The sequence below is a fragment of the Nelumbo nucifera genome, chromosome 5 (assembly GCF_055504915.1).
Source record: "Nelumbo nucifera cultivar China Antique chromosome 5, China Antique-T2T, whole genome shotgun sequence".
NCBI lineage: Eukaryota > Viridiplantae > Streptophyta > Magnoliopsida > Proteales > Nelumbonaceae > Nelumbo > Nelumbo nucifera.
The window spans coordinates 13,329,550-13,351,113 of record NC_142653.1 but is presented as its reverse complement, the minus strand read 5'-3'; the positions used below and the strand labels follow the sequence as shown (position 1 = coordinate 13,351,113).

The following is a 21,564-nucleotide window of genomic DNA, read 5'->3' as shown; positions in this document are numbered from 1 at the left end:
ATAATATAATTAAAAATAAACTTAAATATTTATAGTAAATGTGTATATGCATTGCAATGAAAATTTTAAATTATAATAACAATTATTATTATTATTATTATTGTTATTATTATTGTTATTATTATTATTATTATTATTATTATTATTATATTCCATTTCTATCATAAATAAAAATAATTTTTATTTTAATAATTGTTTTTATTTAATATGATAAATGTATAACATTAGAAGCGTTCCTAAATGTTTTTGAAAAAAACAATCTATACTTTTCATTTTTTGTGTTCTATCTTTTTTTTTATATATTTATTTTTTAATTATGAGATCATAAGTTTCTTTGAAAAGTTGGATCATTGACCTACCATTTAAAAAAAAATAGCTTTGTTTTTGGATCAGTTTTAAATTATATCCATCTACATTATATAAATAATTTTTACATATCACACTTAATTTTTGTTTGACATAATTAATATATAAAAATCTATGATGTGGGAAAGACATGGTACCAGAAGAGTTTTGACCAATCAAAGCCATCCATGAATTTTGATAAATAACATCTGATTGGCTACCAAATTTTTTATACCAGCTAATTGGTAAAAAAAAAATAGATATCATATCTTTTCAATATTATAGTTGAACACAATTTTCATATATTTTTTTTATTACATGTACTTTTTTATTACTTTCAAAATTTTATTATTTAACTATAATATTATCAATTAATCCATTTGACCCAAACCACTATCCCACCACCCAAAAAGAAAAATAGTATGATTTCTAGGTTGACATAAATTTTGTATTACATTTCCATCACTGATAAATTTATTTCTTATGTATAATATTTATTTTTGTTCAATACAATGAATGTATAATATTATAGATGTGCTCAATATTTTATTTTTTTATAAATATATAACATTAGATATGTGCCCAAAATTTTCTCTACTTTTCAATTTTTGTGATTCTTTGTATTTTCTATTTTTAAAAATATTATTATTTGACCATGACATCATTTCATTTCTAGGTTGATTTTAAATTTTCCATTCCATTTTCATCATTTATAAAAATACTTCTTACAATTCATACTTATGTTTGTTCACTATAATGAATGTATAATATTAGAAATGGGTCTAATTTTTTTTTGTATTATATATTTTACTTATTTTATTTTTCATTATTTAATTATGCCATTATTTATTAACTAATTTGACCCCAAATTGTTAAATTTCTTACCCACCATTAGGAGGGAAGAAAATGGTTTTGTTTTCAAATTATTTTTAAAAAAAAAATTATTCTTATATTATTAAAATTAATATTATGGATTTAATTTGTATAATTTAATGATGAAAAAAATATATCTTAAATATAAGATTTAATAACAAAAGATACATTAGATATTAGAATTAATAAGAGAGAATACGAAAATAGCTTTATTTCATTCGGTTTGAAATTTTATATTCCATTCCATCGTTAATAAAAATATTTCTTATTTATCATCAGTGTTTTCAACCTACCGTTGCCTCAACCGAATCAACCGTTCAAACCATCACTTGGCCTTGATTTTCAGGTTTGGTTTTGTTGAGGCTCGCCCTTTCGGTCAAAAACTGTCTAACCTAGGTAGTTCAACCATTGACCCCTTAAACCGGCTATAGAGTCATGGGTTGCACACTTAATTATGTGCAAACATTTGGAGGCCATAACTTTGCACTCCGATGTCCGATTGGGGTGATATTTTCTTTTATTTTAGGTAAATTTTCAAGATCTATATGCCCCAAGGGCCTTAGGTGTCTTGCCTTGCTATTTTCACAAAAAAAAGAGTCCCTTTTTTGGCCCCAAATTGCAATTTTTAATATTTTTTATAAATAAAAAAATTAAAAAGCATAAATAAATGTAACAGAATACATATATTATATGTAAAACATAATTATACACTATTTATAGATAAAATATGTATTTTCACACACACACACACACACACACATAGAGAGAGAGAGAGAGTGCTGATGTAGATCGGTTTGACCCGTTCAACCTTGATGATTGAACTGGTGACCTGTGACTTGAAGGCAAAAACAGGTTAGCCTTCGGGTCGGTTTTTAAAATATTGTTTATCATACTTATTATTGTTTAGTATGTCAAATATATGATGTTAAAAATGTTTCCATTTTTATTAAATTTATATATTTTTTGCATTTTATACATTTTTGAATTTTACTATTTAATTGTGGCAACATGGATTGGGCCATTTTACCCAACCTGGTTTAATTTCTTGTTACCACCTAGATGAAAACACTATTTTTTTCTAGGTAGATTTTAAAAGTTTAAGTTTTATGTTCTTGGAATTATTAATTTATTATGTATGGATTTAATTATAGAATTTAATGATGCGAAGAAACAAAAATGCCTTAAATATATGAATCAATGAAAGTGAATGCAAATTAATACTTTAAATGTAGGATTTAATGAGAAAGAATTGAATGCATTGAGTATCTTGAAATTACCTCTTTTCAACTCATTTAATAGCAATATTAGATTACCCTATTTGCCCTCATTTTTTATCAATAAATTTAAATATAGAAGGATAATTTTTGTCTTCAAAAAATTCCAAAAACATTCTTGATGCTATTAATACTTTTTAAAGTAGTACCAATAGGGTAATCTAATATTGCTATATAAAAATATATTTTTTCTAATCATATATAATAATACATTTAAAAATGAAATCTGTAGGTATTTCAATCAATTCTACATTGCTATACAAAAAATACGTTAATAAACACTTTTAAACCTAACCAATCCACCCAATAGGGGTGCTCATAACCGAACTGTGGGGCATTTTTTGTAATTGAACCAGTAGTATCGTTTTTTAGAAAACTGGTAACCGAAACCTATTGATTAACTGATTTGGTTAACTGTCGATTCGGTTCGTTGGTTTTCGGTTTTTTTAATTATTACAATATATATTATAAAAATATAATAAAAAGTATAAATATATAAAATATTATATTTTAAATAATAAAATAGTATATCATATATTATAAATACATATTTATTAATTTATAATATATAAAAAATATATATAATATATGGAAATATATATATACCAGTCGATTTGATTAACCACTGGTTTTCTATATTAATTAACTGGAACCGAACCAATACCTTTAATTTTTAAAAACACTGAACTAAAACTGAACCGACCGATTTGATTAATCAATTTTTTAGTTCGATTTTTTTCGATCAATTCGGTTTTTCGATTTTTTTCTCACCCTACCACCCAAGCTTGACTATGTCCAGCTTGATCCAATCCAAGTTGTGTGTGAATGGGGGGACATTGAGGAGGGACAGCAGAATCGAAAGGCAAAAGCAGTATCACTGTATATGTGCAGTACCGTCCCCCAGGTGACTCACGAAGAAACACTACTCTAAAATATGGTTAGCATATCATTAATTGATCCAGATGTGTTTTTTTTACTACAAGACACATTTTTGCGATCCCAATGAGCCCCCTGCAACGCTGTAACCTGTCATGCTTGTTCTGCGGATCACAAGTTGACGAGAGAATACGAATGCTATGCTTGGAAGTAGTTTCTGCAGTTCTTGGTTTTCTTCTCTCTACAGGCATAAAGGGGGCCATAATTGTCCAACTTTATTCTGTACTGTCACTGTATCTGTGTATACCCTTATGGACGGACCGTTGGAACGTTCAACCGGGAACCGGCCTCTAAAACGGTTACTTGTCCAGTTCAATTTTAAAAAATTTGATTCAATGTTTTATAAGATTTCTGTTCTTCTACCCACAAGAACTTTACTCACAAAACACTTACTCCATGTATTGGAAACATCTCCTTATCTATAATAATATGTAAGAATTCCTCATGTGTGACTTGCCATCTAATGTGGGTAGAATTCTTGTGAGTAGGAGAACCGAACTCCATCTTTAGGTTGCTAATTAAATGATAGAGAAAGTTGTAAATTTTTTATAGAGAAAAATCCATTTGTTTACAATCTCTTTCCACAGCCCACATGGACAGAACAAGTAGTAGTTCTTTGAATTTAGTTTAATGTCTGTGAAGATGTTTTCTAGGTAGTTGAAGCATCATTTGGGAATGGCGTTGGCAACTTATTTAGAAATCTGGTCAGGGAAAGAATCACCTAAATCAAGGTTCAATTGATCGGTTCAGTCAAACTCTACAGCAAAATATTTAAAGAAATTGTGATTAACTTTATTACAAGGCTATTACTTGTTGACTTGTTGTAATAATGGTAAAATAAAATTTAGTTTTGAATCTGTGGACAACCATGAATTAATGCTTGGCTCCCTATCCAATCCACCCCTGAAGACCCCATATAATTGTGACCGACATTGAGTAATACCCTTTTATTTATTTTTATTAAAATGATGTCAATAATTGGCCTCACATCAGTACATGACCATCCGAAATTTTAGTTTATTTTATGAGCATATAATGTCAATATTTAGGATCTGTTTGGCTCATAGTTGAAATCAGAATTGGAAAAACTGAAATAGATTCTTATTTTCGAGAGAGAGAGAATGACCATTCTATCAAATGTGGGAATGTCATTCCACTATGAATGAGAATGAGATTCTGATTCTATTCAACCAAATGGTCGAAATCGGAATGAATCATCCCAATGCTGATTCGAGACCCCTGTTCTTGTAAATCAATTTGACATTTACTTACTTTTTATTTTTGATAAATCCTTACTTACCTTTACCTCAGTCTTTTGATAGAAAGTGAAAAAATGAGATTGAATTTTTAATGGGGAAGATGATGGTTTCATGAGAGAGAGAGAGAGATTTCGTTCAGCAGAAGCAGAGAGAGAAGTGGAGTTGTTAATATTGGACAGAAAAGGAAAGCCAGCGTGGCATCTATCAACTACTCACCAAAGGGTCTACTTGGCGCAATGCCTGCTTTGCAAGCAAGGACTTCGGATCTCTTACCCACAAGAACTTTGTTCATGCCTACCCACAATACACTACCCCCCGTGAATTGAGAACGTCTCCCCCTGCATAATACTATGAAGAGGATGAGATGTTCTCCATGTATGACTCCAATAAATATGAGCAAAGTTCTCATGGGCAGGAGATCTAGATTCATAAGCGAGTCGTTTCATTTGCCAAATTTAGGCCAAACCATACTGATGATGCGCAATCCGGTCGGTCCTAACTGCCGGTCACCTTGCCTTTGACAGAGCTAAAGATGCTTGAAACAAAGAAGAAACTGGAGATTTCTGGGGAGGAACCCGATAGGAACACTCCGAAGCTCAAGTTAATATTCTTGAGGAGGCAAGAAAAACAATAGATTTCAAGACCAGAGAGCACAAAAATCACATACCTCGTTCTTTGGGGGAAAGGGGGCCTTTTATAACCGCTCCGGTACACTCATTCCCATACCTCTGCCACATCAGGTATCATAACCTCTGCCGGATCAGGTGTTATCACCTCTGCCAAATCGGGTGTCATAACCACCACTGTCTTCCTTGTCAGGGCCGTCTCTGTGATGTCAGAGATGGCGATGGCAGGTGGCCGTTTGAGTGCGGCTGTCATGTGTCAGACCCCTAATCAGTCAGGCGCGCCGCCTCCATGTACAGGCTTCTTTGGCATCAGGTACGGTTCGTTAGGTCACGCGCCCTATTGCCGAGGTGCCAAAGTGGTGCGCGAGGTGAAGTCTTGAGTTCGGATGAGTAGGTCCTACTGTCCCGAAGTGCTAGCATGTGGTCCGAACTGACCCGATGTGGGCTAGTTCGGGCCTTGCCCCTCGCGGGCTTCGTTATTAGCCTCGGGATCCTTTAGGGAGAACTCGGGCTTCACCTTCCAGGAAGCATGGATCCCTTTTGGGGAGCTCGGGCCTCTTCTTGGGGAGCTTGGGAGCTCGGGCCTCTCTTTGGGATATGACCGTACTATGTCTCCGTGTCGAGCTAACGTTCCTACCAGGTCACCCCGTCTTTTTTCACGTATCGCACAACCAAGGGATAAGGCCAAATCTACCTCCATCACATACGATTCTACTGTACTAATTATCAACTCAACCCAAATTTAGGCATTTAACACACAAAACCTGGCCTACGCCCATTTTTATATTCCAATGCAGATGAGTTATAACCATCACTAGAGCTTCAGACACCATCCATATATCATATTCATCTACAGCGCCAACACCCTTCACAGTTTTTAGTTAGAGAGAGAGAAAGGGGCCAAGTGGGCAAGACTAGTGAGCAGGATAATGAAGTCCACGTGCAACTTGACTTACAACGTACACAAACAACAAAACATGGGATTCCTTAAAGAAACCAAAGCGTGGTGATTAGATTATATATAGGTTGAGGATTTATATGCCCTATCTTTCATTGTTTGGCTTATTGATTGATTGATCGATGATAATATCTTACTTCACTTTATTGTATTGATAATATATTAGATGGCACAGCTGTTACTCTCCCACCTCTCAAAGTTGACAATAATTTTGGGAGCAGTTGGTCCACCCAAACTTAGTCCAAACCTACTAAAAACAGGTACAGTTATGCAGTGAATTCACTGTACCAGGACGCTGCAGGACCCCATTGTGCACCATTCGTTCGCCGTTCGTTGTCATCCACGGATGGTGGAACCTGGAACTGCTCCACACAGTCTGTATCATATTGTTCCTTTGTTTTGCACAATCCCAATTTCACCGACATCTCATTCTCAAAAAAAATCACCGACATCTCTTACCACGTTGGATGGTCTACGTGGCAACTTTACTTGACATGTCAGCCGCATCTAGAGATCGCTGCTGATTGGATTAATTATCACAGAGAATATATGACCCCACCACTGAACACATTGATTTGACTTCATTCATTTTCCTTGGATCGCTTGATAGATAGTTGGATGAATCATGAATCAACTAGCTAGGACTAGGAACCAGCAATGATCGATCAACACCTTTGATATGTGATATGTGGGGACAGTCATTATTATAACATCAACTTAGTCATTGAGCATGGATTCGGAGTGGGGATCATACTCTCTAGCTGTGATCCTGATCCTTTTCTGGGAGAAAGATGAACCTCCACATGATTTTTAAAAACGAACTGGTGATTGAACCGGTCAGGGGTTCGGTTATCGGTTTGAATGGTCTGATTGTTTGGCCCTAACGGCCGGCCTGTTCTGACAAAAAAATTAGTAAATTGGAAAATGGTCAAAGTCGTTCGAACGATTCGAAGAGTTAATCGACCGATTCAGCAGTTTGTTGACCAAAATCAACAATTTTGAAGAAAAAAGCGGTTTTGGAGGAAAATCGAACCAATGACCGGTTCCCAATTTTTTTGATCCAATATCCAGTCCAGTCCAGTTTTGAAAACAGTGAACCTCCATCTTCAGTCCCTCAGGGAGATGGGTTCTCATCAAGAGACCCGAATTCCTGACCTTTTCAATTAATAATTTTTTTTTTCTGGAAAAAGGAAAGGAAAATTTTAAAACATAATTGAGAAAGCCGGGATTTCACTCCCCATGCCTATCCCTGCCAAAGCAGTTTCCATCCTTTATCCAATTAGGTGGGCGAATTCAAGTACATAGAAGGGACATGAAAATATATCATCTCTAAGATTGAGGATACTAAGTAGAAAGGTAAAAAAAAAATGAATTGTTGAGAGATAATTGTAAAAAAAATTAAATTTATTCATAGATTTTATAACCATATAAAATTCTTTTCCAAATCTTGGTGGGAGCAATTGCCCACACTGCATTCAACATAAATCCCACTGGGAATACGAAGTAAGAAAGCTCAATCAAGTTGACTCGGATTTATGTGGAATCAGTTAAAACTTGGCCAAGTGAATTTATGTTGATGGCATTCATTCTGAAATCCGAGATTATAGTTTTAAAAATAACAGATTTAAAGAGTATTCATAGAAATTTCTTTTCCCTTTCATTTTTAGCCATCTTAATATCAACGTTTATCAAAAACAGATAATTCGTATCACATTGTAACCTGATTTCAGCGAGACCGGATCTGCTCGATCCCGACAAAATGCACCTCACATGCACATTCCGTTATGTACTGGGAACATCTTTGGTACTTATGTGTTATTACTTATTATTTATGGGAGATGTTCCTAATACACGGGGATGTGCATGTGAGGTGCGTTGTGTGAGAAGCAGATCCCAATTCGAGTTGAGCCCTTTCTGATTTCTCATGTGAATAGGGGGCAGGGACCGATGCAATTACTGGAGTAATGTATTTCCCAATACAAAGATTTGTCTGATATTGATCCAGTAGTTGAGATAGTCACTTAACAGAATACTTTGGATCTCTGGCCAAACGATTGCATCTGCACATAAAGAACATCTCCCTGTGAACGAAATATATAGTACAAGAAATTTCCCAATGCGATTATTTGGCCAACTGATCCAAACTCCACTCAACATCCCTTACGTGCATCTTGTTCAATCTCCATCCCATGCAACTATGCAAATCATGTAATACCAATGACACAATGACTCTTAGGTGGCATTTGATAAATTTGAAACCTGAAGTTTGAAAAGTTAAAAAGATATTAAAAATGTCTGAAAATTGAAAAGAGGCATAAATGTTTTTCTACTTTTTAGAGGCTCTGGATAGATAAGGTTGTTTGTGTTGGATCAAAACTTTAACATCTCAAATTGCCTAATTTTACTATTTTACCTCTAGAATATGGTTCTCTCCTCCTCTCCACACACACTCATATTGACATGTCTTAAGTATTCTAAGCCCTCATTTTTTTTTTGTGCAGAGCATAACAACCTTTAAACAGACCTCCAAACAGTCTCACAATGATAAACCATTTATTATGAAGAAAAAATTTCCCAATAAACAACACCTATAAAACCAAAATGCAGCTTTGTCTATCTCAAACAAATCAAAATAAATATATACAAATCAAACAACTATGATAAATAAATCAAAATGCAGCTTTGTCTATTTCAAATAAATCAAACAATTGCAAACAAATCAAAATATTTAAACATAAACAAATCAAAATATGACTGCCTCTATCTCTTCCAATTTGGTTTATGATGACGGGGAGATCAGTGTTTTCTCTTTGTCTATCTCAAAAATCTAAAATGGGTTTCCTATGAACAGTCATTTGAAGAAGAATAAGAAGAAGAAGAAGAACACACCTTTGCTGCTTGGTCACCATTGGCTAGGCGTCTAGCGTGAGGATGCTACTTTAACCCCTAAAAAGTGAAGAATACAATAAGAAGCAACATGAGAGATTAGATGTGTAACAATGAAGAAGCAAAATGGAAAGAAAAGAAAGAGTTGTGGCCATAAACATACTTGGAGCAATCTTCAGACGTAGCGTAAGTGGTGATCGCCTTTCTCGTTCGAGAAAATACAAATAATCTTAGGATTTTAGGTTTGGAGTTAAACAGGGTCAAATCATATCATTTCAAAATTATTGAGGGTATTTTTGACTTTATGCTAGTTCTGAAATGTGTTATCAAACACCACCTTACTATTGCAATTTATGGTTATATATAATTATGAAAAAGCGTGATTGGGGAGATTTTATTAGTATTATTAGTAGTAGTAGTATTATTAATTTTGGTTTTTCGTCACTTTGATAGGATTGTTTTATTTATTTTATGTTAAGAGAGAATGGATGGCATTGACGTGAAGCCACTTTGCTAAGCTAGTTTCCGCATGATATAAAGAAAAAAGACTTCTTTATTCGGTTGATACAGTCAAAAAATTCCAATACCTCATATAAAATAATAATTGAAAATGATATCTGGTTAAAAAAAAAGGAAAATTTAGAGTTCAGTCATTGAATATTGCTTATTCATGGTGTAGGCGATTTCCAAGATTAAATAGAGTCAACGGTGGATTTTGAATTCTTGGTCATTTATGCATGGGCACATGGCAGTTGAAGAAAGACCGATGGATATCCTATTTGTTCGTAAGGTTTTCAATGGATAAGATACTCAATTAAATTTCGGAAAAGTATATTGCATCACATTTTAGAATTTAGAATTATACTGTAATTTTATATAATTCAAAATAATAAACACTTTCACCTTAAAAGACCAATTATCTACTCGTATTTTAGCATTAATTCTGAATTACTTTATTGGTAAGAATTCTTGGTGTGTATTTCCGATAACTACCAGCTTGATGAAGGATGCATAAGACCTCTAGGATATTTTAGAATTTGAAACTCTATGCGTTATTAGAGATTAGAATTGGTTGGTGTCTTTCTCTCTTTCAAGACATCTCCACATTTTTTAGATAAATCTTAAATTAGATTATAATTTCTTAATTTTTAAAAGAATTTAAGTGACAACATTGACTTAATGTCACTCGATCTAACATTGAAAACATTGGAGCTTTAATATTGATGAGAATCAAGAGAGAGAAAGAGATAAAGTTTTTATTTATTTATTTATTTTATTTTTTATTACTTAACCATGCCCAAAACCCATAACCCCAATATTGGTGCAGACGGGATCTGCCTCGGTCCCCACCACAATCAGCCAGAAACCTTACGAATTAGTTTTTTTTTTTTTCTTTTTTCACTAACTAGCTAGTTGGCACCTTGTATTATGGTTATGCAGCTTGTTTTCTAGTTTTTCCAATGCATATTTTATTTTGGTTATCTACAAAATACCCTCGGTTTCTGACAAAGGGAGGTTTGATGCAGTTACCCTAAATAATAGGGCAAGGGATCGAAAGGGAAGTTTATGGTATTGTCAGAAAAGCTAGGGAAGGTTTAAAGCATTTTACCCTAAGGTCTCGTTCGCATTTTGGCAAGTTATTTATCCAGGTAAATGTATTTATCTAAGTAAGTGTTTTCTAGTAAAGACTTACCCAAGTAAGTGCATTTACCCATGTTCTTTTATTTTCCATGCAAATAAAACAGTGACCATTGTAGCCATAAAAATCCATTATTGTAAGGGGCATTTTTGTCCTATTTAAGTGTTGGCAACTTTCCCCGAATGTGGGAAAGTTATTTACCCACCTAGGAGATGGGTATCACTTACCCAGGCAAGTGATACCTAGGAAAATAAACTTTCTCTAGTCCTCACATTAATCTGAAAAAAGAACATGCGAATCTTGGTCAATGGGAATCAAAATCCCATTGACATCAAAATCCCCTTGACCAACTTTCCCCCCTCTCAAAATCTAGAAAAAGAACACCCCCTAGATAGTAATAATAGATGAATGTTTAAGACTAAAAAAGATAACTGAATAATAGCAACTTGTGACGAGGGGGAATTTTTGGATTTGAGGTTTTTCTTGGTGCATCAAGGGGGCTACATCAAACCCATAAACCCCAACCCTTGCAGGTAACGGATTGGGTCAAGTTTGATGTTCCCTCTCTTTTTAATTGGATCAATTCGGGTTCATGGTGAAGATGCATCTGGCAAGGTTTGGGTTGGACCAAACTCTAAACTCGTGCCAAAATGGACCTATTGGTAATTTGGTATATTTAAACCCTAGTGAAGGTGGGATTTGATCCTAAGTGATGCTATCCAGCTCGAGGTGTTCTGAACCGAGGTTATAGTTAGATAATCCTATCAGCTGGACGAAGCTGAGATAGAAGGACAAAGTTGTACATCGAAGTCTGCAATCACAGGAAGAGTCAGAGGCATGGGGAATTGTTCCTCAGGTAGGCACTCCGATGCTCAAGTTAGTGAGTAGTAAAGAGATTGGTCAAGATGAACTGATGTATGTGGTTGGTCGAGACCGAGGTGAACGCAAGAAGGGTGCTTGATTGAGTTCCGAGTCCAAAAGTCCCTTACTTTGAGCATGGTGTACCTATTTATAGTTGGACATCCGTATTTGGGTCGGATAGGGCTTTTGAGATTATTGGGATGAGGTTGTCCGCCGATGTCCCTTCCCCGACAGAATTTACTTCGTTGTCCATGTGGGATACTCTTCCTGGCCGTACCCATCCTTCACACAATTTTGGGTGACAATATCGATGTGGTCCTAAGGGGGCGGCCACAGAATCGACCATGTGGCACCTTGGGCCAGCTTAACAACCACCTGAACACTAAGTCTCTACTAGAACTAACTAGAGACCTTATCAACTGAGAATTTGGATTAAGTTAAGGGTTGGAAGAAAAAAAAACCGAATAAAGGTTTATAAAGCTTTCTAATTCTTAGTTTACTGTTGAAAGTTCTTCCAAGAGTTTTTAGTAATATGCAAAAGTGAATTGGGGTATCCAAAATTAGGTTTAAATGCTGACTAAAAACCAACAAGTGGAATATACCAAACATCACATATTAGTGGACCTAGGAGCCTGCTGCCTTATTCTTTTGTGAAATCTCTTGCACTATGTCCATGATTTGGTTTGATTCCATTAATTTATTCCATAATAGCAAGCAATATGGACAAGAAAAGAAAGGCATCTATATCTATTTTACAAAGAGGAAAGAGGGGAATGAAGGGTCCTCTCGCCATAGAAAATGTATGCACCTTCTCCTTTTCTCACTTTTCATATACATGTAGGTATTTATTTTTTAAATTAAATTTATAAAAAATAAATAGTTACAATTAAAACCCTCTTAATTCTTAATTTTTCTAATAAAATCCATCATTATTTTTATCATAGAGCTTTAGGGATGACAATTTTCTCCATCCCCGCCAGGTACCCGACCTTCCTGACCCCATTGGGTTGGGGATGGGGATTGTTTTGGTGGGGCGGGGATGAAGATGGGGATTAATAGAAATCTCCGACCGGGGTCGGGATTGGGATGGGGTTGAGATGTGTCTGCGTGCGTGTGTGTGTGTGATATTATTTATATTTTAAAATTTTCTTTTATTTTAAGTAAATTAATTTTTCAAAAAAAATTGTTAATTAAAAAATTTCGGTGATTCAGGTTCCCATAGGGACCCTGCCCCGTTGCCATTCCTCCTCTCATTTTTTGCAAATGTGGTTATATATTTTTAAATTAAATTGTTAAAAAATATAAAAAATCACAATTAAACATTTTATGTCTTAATTTTCTTTAATAAAGTCCATTATCAGCTTTGTCTAATAAGACCAGTCTTAAAACTCTCTCTCATCACCCCCAATAGTTAATATATTTGTAACATTTCCCCTCTCCCATTAAATCAATCTCTTCTTTCCTTTGCCAAGTTAAGACCCAACCCAAGACTAACCCCAGACATGATCCTAACTTATACCCAAACTGATGTTCAAACGTCAAATTGCTAACTCAAATCAAACCAAATTTCTATTCAACTTCACGCATGGGGTTATTTGCCGGTTTATCCAAGAAATAACTAATGGATTTAAATGGTTGAAGTGATTAACTGAGTTGACTTTTTATTTTGCCTTTTAGTGAATATGTTATAAAGTGGTTTTTCTGTTTGAATTGTTTAGACAAATGACCTAGCTGTTCTCATTCTCACTATAGCCCCTATAATGTATGTGATCTAATACCAAAATAAAATAAAGAATGACTATTTTTTCTTTTTCTTTTTTTTTTTGTAACAGGACCTCTTTTTTTATTTTAACCCTATGTTTAGTTTGAAGGATAGAGTAGGGAAAGGAAGGAAAACCTATATACAAGTTAGATTTGTCAAGGTTTCTCTTCCTTTCCCTACTTTTTCCTTCAAACCAAACATAGTGAATAATCTATTAAGTTGTAAGAGTCTCATTTGCACCAAAAAAAGATGGTAAGATTCCTACTTTAATAAAAAGCGGCATGCTACCTAAAAACTTATAACCCATCAACCAAAATAAAAAAAATGGTGACCAATCAACTCATTGGGCTGATATGTCTAATTGGTCAAAGTTCTTCCAGTTATCCAGTATCGTGCCTTTCTAACATCATAAATATTGTCAAATTGTAAACTCTTGAACGTTGATTGGCTTATTGGGTTAATTACTATACTCCATATTTTTTCATATTTTATAGTGGGGAAAGTATTCAATCTACTAAAGAACCAAAGAATACTCATTGAAAATATCTCCCGATGAACCGGTCAGACCCCCAATACATCCACAGGACGTATCAGAAGGGTCCCAGAATGATATGTATCAGCCAATAGTACGTATCGATACTTTGAACCTTCATACATGTTTATAGAAAACTTTCATAACATATTCACAATAAATATAGTGGGTCATGGGAACTAATTCTCATTAAAGAAAATAAACAAGAAGAAAATTCTTTAAGATATGGTGAATCTGTTCAGTTGAGAATATTACAAGTATAATATCAAGACAATCTTTATTATAGAATAAATTATTTGCTTTGGCACCACTAGAAAGAAACGCAACTTGCCAACTTTGAATAAATGATTTATTCAATTAACAGAAAAAACGAATGGAATTATTTTATTTCTTTGTTTTAGGAAAGTGGCACGGTGCTTAGCAGCCTTCTCTGCCTCTCACCAAAATTCGATAAGTCTTGCATGTGGATGATTGAATTTTAATAAATGAATTCAAATAATAAAACGCCCACCGTGGGGTTCGAACCCACGACCACAAGGTTAAGAGCCTTGCGCTCTACCGACTGAGCTAGACGGGCACCTTGCTACTAAAGATTAATAGACCTATCACAAAGAAACTATATTTATGTTTTTATTTTATGAAGATCCGGAGAGCTAATCACATGGAAGAGGACTTTGGGGTTTAGGGAGCCTGGTCTCCTCCCCTACTAGTGTTGTTTTGTGATTGATATAATATTTTTCTTATACGGTTAAACTGTTAACCTTGTTTGGCCTTAAGGCTCAGTCTGGAAGGAATACAAATACTGTTCAGTATAAATACATAAAAATTAATACAAAATACATAATTTTGCACTCTACATATTGGTATTTGTACTCTTTCAAAACTGAGCCTAAGATCAGATTAATTAAGATCAACTTTATTTGGGTGTATGGTTGGGTTAATGTTTTGATGTTTCAACCCAAGTTGGGTTTGGGTTTGCTTATCCCGGCCTGCGAGGTCATAATATTCTACATATATGTGGAAGGTATTATATTTAACCCCCATAGTCTTAGAGTGGAATCTATTTCTTTCTTTGTTTTGGATTTTTCACCATGGAGGAAATAAAACCTTCTAACCCATAAATCGAATTCCAGCTCACAGTTTCTTGGCTTTTGAAAATGTGTTATAAAAAAATATAATTAAAAGACTGCGGGTTCAAATTAAATTGATTGGTATTGGTTGAACCCTATAGCCTACAGGGTCAGGGCAGGTTCAAAAAAGTACATGTTATCAGTCAGGTCCGATCAGATTTGCATTGAATTAGGGATATCAATGGGTCGGGTTTGGCACGGGTTGTCACAATCCTAACCTAACCCAATCCGCCTTAAAAATACATAATTTTCGAACCTGACCCAACCCTATTGGGTCTAACCTGATACTGACCTGACCTAACCTGTAGCATCCAACCCTATAGGATCAGGTCAAACCAGGTTTTCTATTTAACCCGACCCATTAACATCCCTAGATTGAATCATTTGAACATAAGGTTGTGTTTGGCTGTAGTGCAAATTTATTTGCACTAGTACAAATGTATGGGAGTGCAAATGAAAACAAATGCAAATTTGATTTATTTTTGTTTTGGATTTTACTTTATTCTACTTTGGGTCTTATTTTATTTAATTTTTATTGCAACCAAACAAAGTAAGGTAAAATTTGAAACAAAAAAAAAATCAAAACTTGCAACCAAACACAGCCTAAAGGCAAATCCATACCGAATTCAACCAATTGAATTTGTATTGAGATCCCTAAGTAGCCTAGAGTTGAGATCTTCTACCAACAAAACATGTTCCAACCCTCTATCAACCTCATCTAACACCGCACATCTCATCATGAGACTAGAACCCACCATAAAAGTGGGACCCACCATTTTTGCAGGGGCGGAGTTAGGAAATTGTTATAAAGGGAGCCAAAACATAAATGGAGTATGGATGGGCCCATAGGGAGGCCAATTATTGAGATAGAGAGGGGTGGGGGTGTTCTATATTGTGGATGAGAAATTGGTGGTTGTGGACTGCAACACACCACACAACAATCCACTGTTGTTCTGAGCCATGAATAGATTATGTGGACTGGACCAGTCCACACCACTTTTTTATTCAATGTATCTCATATACATTTTATGAATGGCCTATATAGTCGATCATAAATGTCTAATTTTTGCATTTTATATGATAAATATATTGAAAAGGCATCCATAAATTAATATAACCAATAAATATTAATTTTAATAAAAACGATAATAAAATAATTAAAAAATAAAAAATTATTTTAAATATTAAAAATATTATTTTATTGATAAAAATATTTAAATAAATAAAAAGGAGTGAAGAAGGAGCATCGCCAAACTTGTGCTAGAATTAAAATTAAAAAATATTATTTTATTGATACAATATTAAAAATTATTATTTTAAAATATAAAAATTAAAAAAAAAGTATGTAGAAGAAATGTATTGCATCAAAATAGAGTGTGGAAATACTGTGGACCAAGTCCATCCCGTGGCGTGGACCAAAATGGTCCATCCACGAGATGAACACGTTACCAAACACCACCTTAAGTTGCCAGTTGTCTCATAAATCTCTCTCTCTCTCCACACGGTTGAAGAAATCTAAGCTCACTGTCCACACACAATAACATCTGATTGACATTTTGATTAAAAAATGGGGAAGAACAAAAATTAAAGATCCAGCAGAAAGAAGGGATTATTTGGTCCTGGTGGAGTGAATGACGATGCTTTCCAATCTCATGGGTTATTGGACAATCCAACTTCAGTTTGATGCGTTTATACAATTCTGCTAATCATGCCCATGGGTACAGAATCTATAGAGCTTCTGTTTTCCATGAAACAAACTTGCCCATTCAGTTAGCAGGTCCTGAAACTAAGCTATCTATCTCTACTCCAGTGTTTGTAAAACTCCCAAGTTGGGCCTCAGACAACATGGACCAAAATTTTCATTAGACTCCTTGCTCGTTGCCCTTCCTCGCAGGAATATTTTATGTGATACAATGAGTCCTACACACATACACAAAGATTAGAAAAAAGTTCAAGTTATTCTGTTATGCGTACAACCTTTTAGTTTTACTCATTTTCAGCTGAAATGTTTGCCCATTAAATTTATATATATATATATATATATATATAATTTGTATTACTAGGATAATTAATAATAAGGTATTATGTATTTTCATATACTCTCATTTTTTGCCAAAAGTTAGATGTCTTTAAAAATGTATAATTCAATGTTTTCTTTTCTTTTTTTTTTCCTATCTGTAGTCTGAAAGGCAAAAGCTTGGGTTTGGTGTTTTTACAATGTGTTAGGGTTGGGCTTGGGCCTTTGGCCCACTCAACCTGGTCGGTCGCCACCCCTTCATAATCCTATAATTTAATGCGTAAACAAAATCTTAGCAGTTTAGATTATTCAGGTCGTGTGGAGAAGTGGAGTGCTTTTATAGTTTAATGAGTTAACTCAGGGAACTGCTACAGGGATTAAAAACTGAATGTAAATCACACTGCATGGTTTGATTGGAGAGGGTGTGATTAGATGGGTGTGTTCAAGTCGATAAGTGTTTTGCTCTCATCTTGAGATAGTACAAAAACTGTGTAAGGAACATCCACAGGGATTGGGATCTGCTCCTCACTCAGAGCGCCTCACTCTGACCTCACATGCACATCTCACCATGTATTGGGAATATCTTCACTGAATAATAACGTATAGTATACAGAAGATGTTCCCAATGCATGGTAGGATGTGCGTGTGAGGTTGGTATGAGGCGCCCTGTGTGAGGAGCAGATCAGGTCTCCATTCACAGGCGGTAGACAACTAAATGAGGCAGCAGCATCTTTTCATTAAACTCTATCAAAGAGGGAAAGAAGACAACGTGAGAATTTTGCATGAATAAGGTACTCAATGCTCACACGAGGGATCATATTCAAGTTCGGCTTCTATCATGGCAAATCAGGGCTCGCACTGTTCAAGCAACCCCTTGCAACCTTGCATTAGGAATATCTTCCATGAAATAAATCACATAAATACGGAGATATTCCCAACATAGACTATAAAGGTTGTTGGAACGGGCTTTGCCATGACCAAGGCCAGACTCATCATATTCATAAATACGGTCCCAACGAGGGGTAATCATTCTTGGCCCGGCCATCCCCACAAAATTTCCAGGCCGGCTTCCAGGTTTTTGTGTACATGCAAAACGCACGAATCAATTCAAGCATGAGAGTTGAGGCAAGGCCTTACTATTGATCCATTGAGTTCTGTCCCCAAGCCTTCATCTACTAAATGATATGTAAACCATTTGTTAGCCTAAAGCCTAGTCAAATCCAACTTAATTTCAGTTTTGTACATGTATTATATATAATTTAATTTAATTTAACATTTTTAAAATAACTATATTTTTATAACTTGGAAAGAGGGAAGACACTCAGACACATAACGGGGGTAGTACATCCCCAGTCCGCAGCTTTGTTAGCTTCTCTAAAAGACGTGATGATACTCCACTTGATCATCGATCAACTCAAATCCATTAGGCTTAATTTGGAAGGAATACAAATACATATAAAATATAAGATTTTGCGCTCTACATATTTATATTTGTATTCGGCTCAGTTTCGAAAGAATACAAATACAAATATATAAAGTATAAAACCTTATATTTTATATATATTTATACCGTACATATTTATATTTGTACCCTTTCCAAACTGAACATTTTCTGAAAACTCACATCCTCTGCACCAACCAATAAGCAATCTGTGTGGCAGAGGATATAAAAGTAGAAAAAGCCCAACAGGCCCAAAATTACGAATTGCTTTTGATCTTACAACTCTTCTTTTTGAGAAGTTATTCCAAAAACATAGAAGTGCTTGGGTTTTAAAAGGTAAAGAAGAAATAGAAATCCAATCCAATATTGCCCAAAATTACATACAAATTGGCCCACGAAGCCCAACAGGACCACATAACTATGCATCTCTTCTTCGAATTGTTTTTTAAATAAAATTTCTACAACGCCTCCAAGGCTGCCGCGAGTGCAAAAATGTCGTCATCTCCACCATTGCAGCCACCGTGCTTGCAGCCGCACTCGCTCCACCTCGTCGACCTTGCGTCCATCTTCCGTTTCACCATCTCCTTCGCTTCTGGTATTCGAACCTTCATTCCTATCTGCAGTGCAGGTGGCTTGAGGCCTTGGAGAAGGCTTCTTCTTCTTCTGCTCTCAGGAATTGTAGTAACCCATTTCTCGATTGCCAACTCGGGTGACTCGAAAACGTCTTTCCACGCTACTTCTGCTTTGCCCAGTAGCTTAGACCCGCCGATCCTCCCCAGAATCGGTGCTGTGCTTCTCCATCTGAGCTCAAACACCACGGTTTGTTGCTTGAGTTCCTCCACACAGTCTTGCGATCCGAAACACTCCAACGATATTGACTCGTTCCAACACGGGCTAGCCGTTGATGGGATTTCTTGACTGTTGAGCCGAACTCTCTCGTTGTTTCTCGCAGAGAGATAATACCTCATAAACAGGTTTCCAGCCGGTATGAATTCCAGGTTCTTAGCTCTTATGATTCTCAGTTCACAGTTAAGGTAAGGAAGATTTTGAGGGGCACCCATGGGAGCAGAGAGAAAGAGAGGGTTGATGAATTGGTGGTGGTGAAGGGAGGTCATGGTGTGTGGTGTTATATACAGGTGAGAGAAAGGCAGTTGCTTTTGCTTTGGAGGAAACCGCTATGCGGCGTCCACGGTATGAAAAAAATTTGGAGAAAATGGAGCAAACCCAAATCTTTTTTTTTTTTTTTGGATACACTTGGATGCGGTATTCATCAACGAGCATAAAGCGATTTATGTGGTGACTGGTGACATCGAATCTGTAGATTCGTTGAGACTTAAAATAAGCCCTAGGGGTTCACCAAAGGACAAATATATACAGTAACAACCCCTGTGAATCGGGTTGGGCAAAATCCGATCGATTAGGAAAAATGATTGTAATCCCAAATCGACCCGGATTAAATCGGACCAGAAACTCCACATCCTAACATGGAAATATCACTCGATCATTTTGGGCCCAGATTTGGTTAATCAGGCTTCGGTTGGTTTTACTCAACACTTGGGGCCATGTGACAATGGAGATGGTTTGTTGGATGAGTCCTCCAGCAATGGCGGATTGGGTGGCGATCCAACAGGGTTTCAGTTAGTTAGAGGTGAGCATTATTTGGTTAAAATCGAAAATTTCGCATTATATTATGTATTAAAATATATAATTTATTATATATATTGTATAATATATATTAAAATATATATAGCATTGAAATTCGGTTTTAACCAAAACAATCAAAAATTGAACAAAAAATTTTGATTTTTCAATATTTCGATTTTGGTTTGATTTTTTTATTTAAAATTTTTGATTTATTCGATTTGATTTTAACCAAATAAGTTATTTGATCACCCTTAGTTTCATTCTCGTATTGACCATCCAATGATTTCCTATCTAGGGGTGTCAATGAATCAGGTTTGGGTTGGATCCATCCGATTCAATATAAACAGATTGGACAGACATTGATTTCGACCGGTCCAGATTTAATGGCCCAAAGTATTTATCGGATTAGATTGGACCTAGTCCATTTTTAATAAATTTATATTAGATTAGGTCAGATTGAACCAATGTCCAATTCATTGACATAAGATAAGGGTATGGGTGTCAATGGAACAGGTTTGGATTGAACCTAATCTAAATTCAAACCAATTTAAACAGTTTGGATGGTCCAAGCATTCAATTGAATCAGTCTAGAATGATCCAAAGTATTCATTGGATGACATATGGACCGGCCAATGACAGTCCTACTCCTATCTAATGGATGGACGGTTTGGAATTTGAATTGGCCACATGAAAAGGGATTAACTGATATCTCCGGAAGAGATATGATCTCATCGATATCAGTAGGCCAGATATGATCTCCCACTTTAATTCATCTAACCAGGTGGGCGTGACTAATGAACATATATAGTTTATGAGAGAAGGAATATTTTGGATAAACATTCAACAAGTTTATCACCTGGTTTTCGTCAGCTATGTCCATATTGAAGTCTTCTTAACTCTGAAGACTCCAGTAATGACTAGACATCAGACGTTTAGTTTAACTACGTTCTTCAGTTTTAAAAGATTTCCTTTTGCTTTAATTTCTCTTTTTGGCCACTTGACAAAGTCACAAAGGGACTCTGCTGGCCCCTGGAGCCAAGTAGTGAAGCTTTTTTTAGTTTTATTTTGTGGGGTGGAAGAGAAAAGATTGGAGATAGGTAGCAGATGGGTGTCGTCTAAATCTGAATCTGATTGCCAGATGACTAGTCTATCAAACGCGTGCATATGTTTATGTAATAAGATGACAGTCTCAAGATCCAACGAGGATCCTTTCCGCGTTTGGGCCATATGTATAGAATCTGGAATTAGTGATAGAGATTATCTGAATTAGAAATGAGGAGGATCGACTAATAAGGTGAGATACTGAGGTTGAGACATCTTTCTTTGTTTTTTTCTTATACCTACGTGTTAACCACAATTCAGTCTCTCCACTGCTGTCCAT

At 35.3% G+C, this 21,564-nt stretch overlaps 1 protein-coding gene and 1 non-coding gene across 2 annotated transcripts; both read right to left on the bottom strand.

Moving 5' to 3' along the window:
* Positions 1-14,455: 14,455 nt before the first annotated feature.
* On the bottom strand, positions 14,456-14,528 carry TRNAK-CUU (transfer RNA lysine (anticodon CUU)). Its single transcript has one exon. It is a non-coding gene; the product is annotated as a tRNA-Lys (tRNA).
* Positions 14,529-18,997: 4,469 nt separating this feature from the next.
* On the bottom strand, positions 18,998-19,600 carry LOC104605185 (uncharacterized). Its single transcript, XM_010269825.2, has one exon. It carries the CDS (start codon positions 19,598-19,600, stop codon positions 18,998-19,000), a length of 603 nt encoding a protein of 200 aa, XP_010268127.1.
* Positions 19,601-21,564: the final 1,964 nt, after the last annotated feature.

Coding starts and splice junctions, on each gene's coding strand:
- LOC104605185 (XM_010269825.2), bottom strand. CDS start 19,600: ATGGGTGCCCCTCAAAATCTTCCTTACCTTAACTGTGAACTGAGAATC.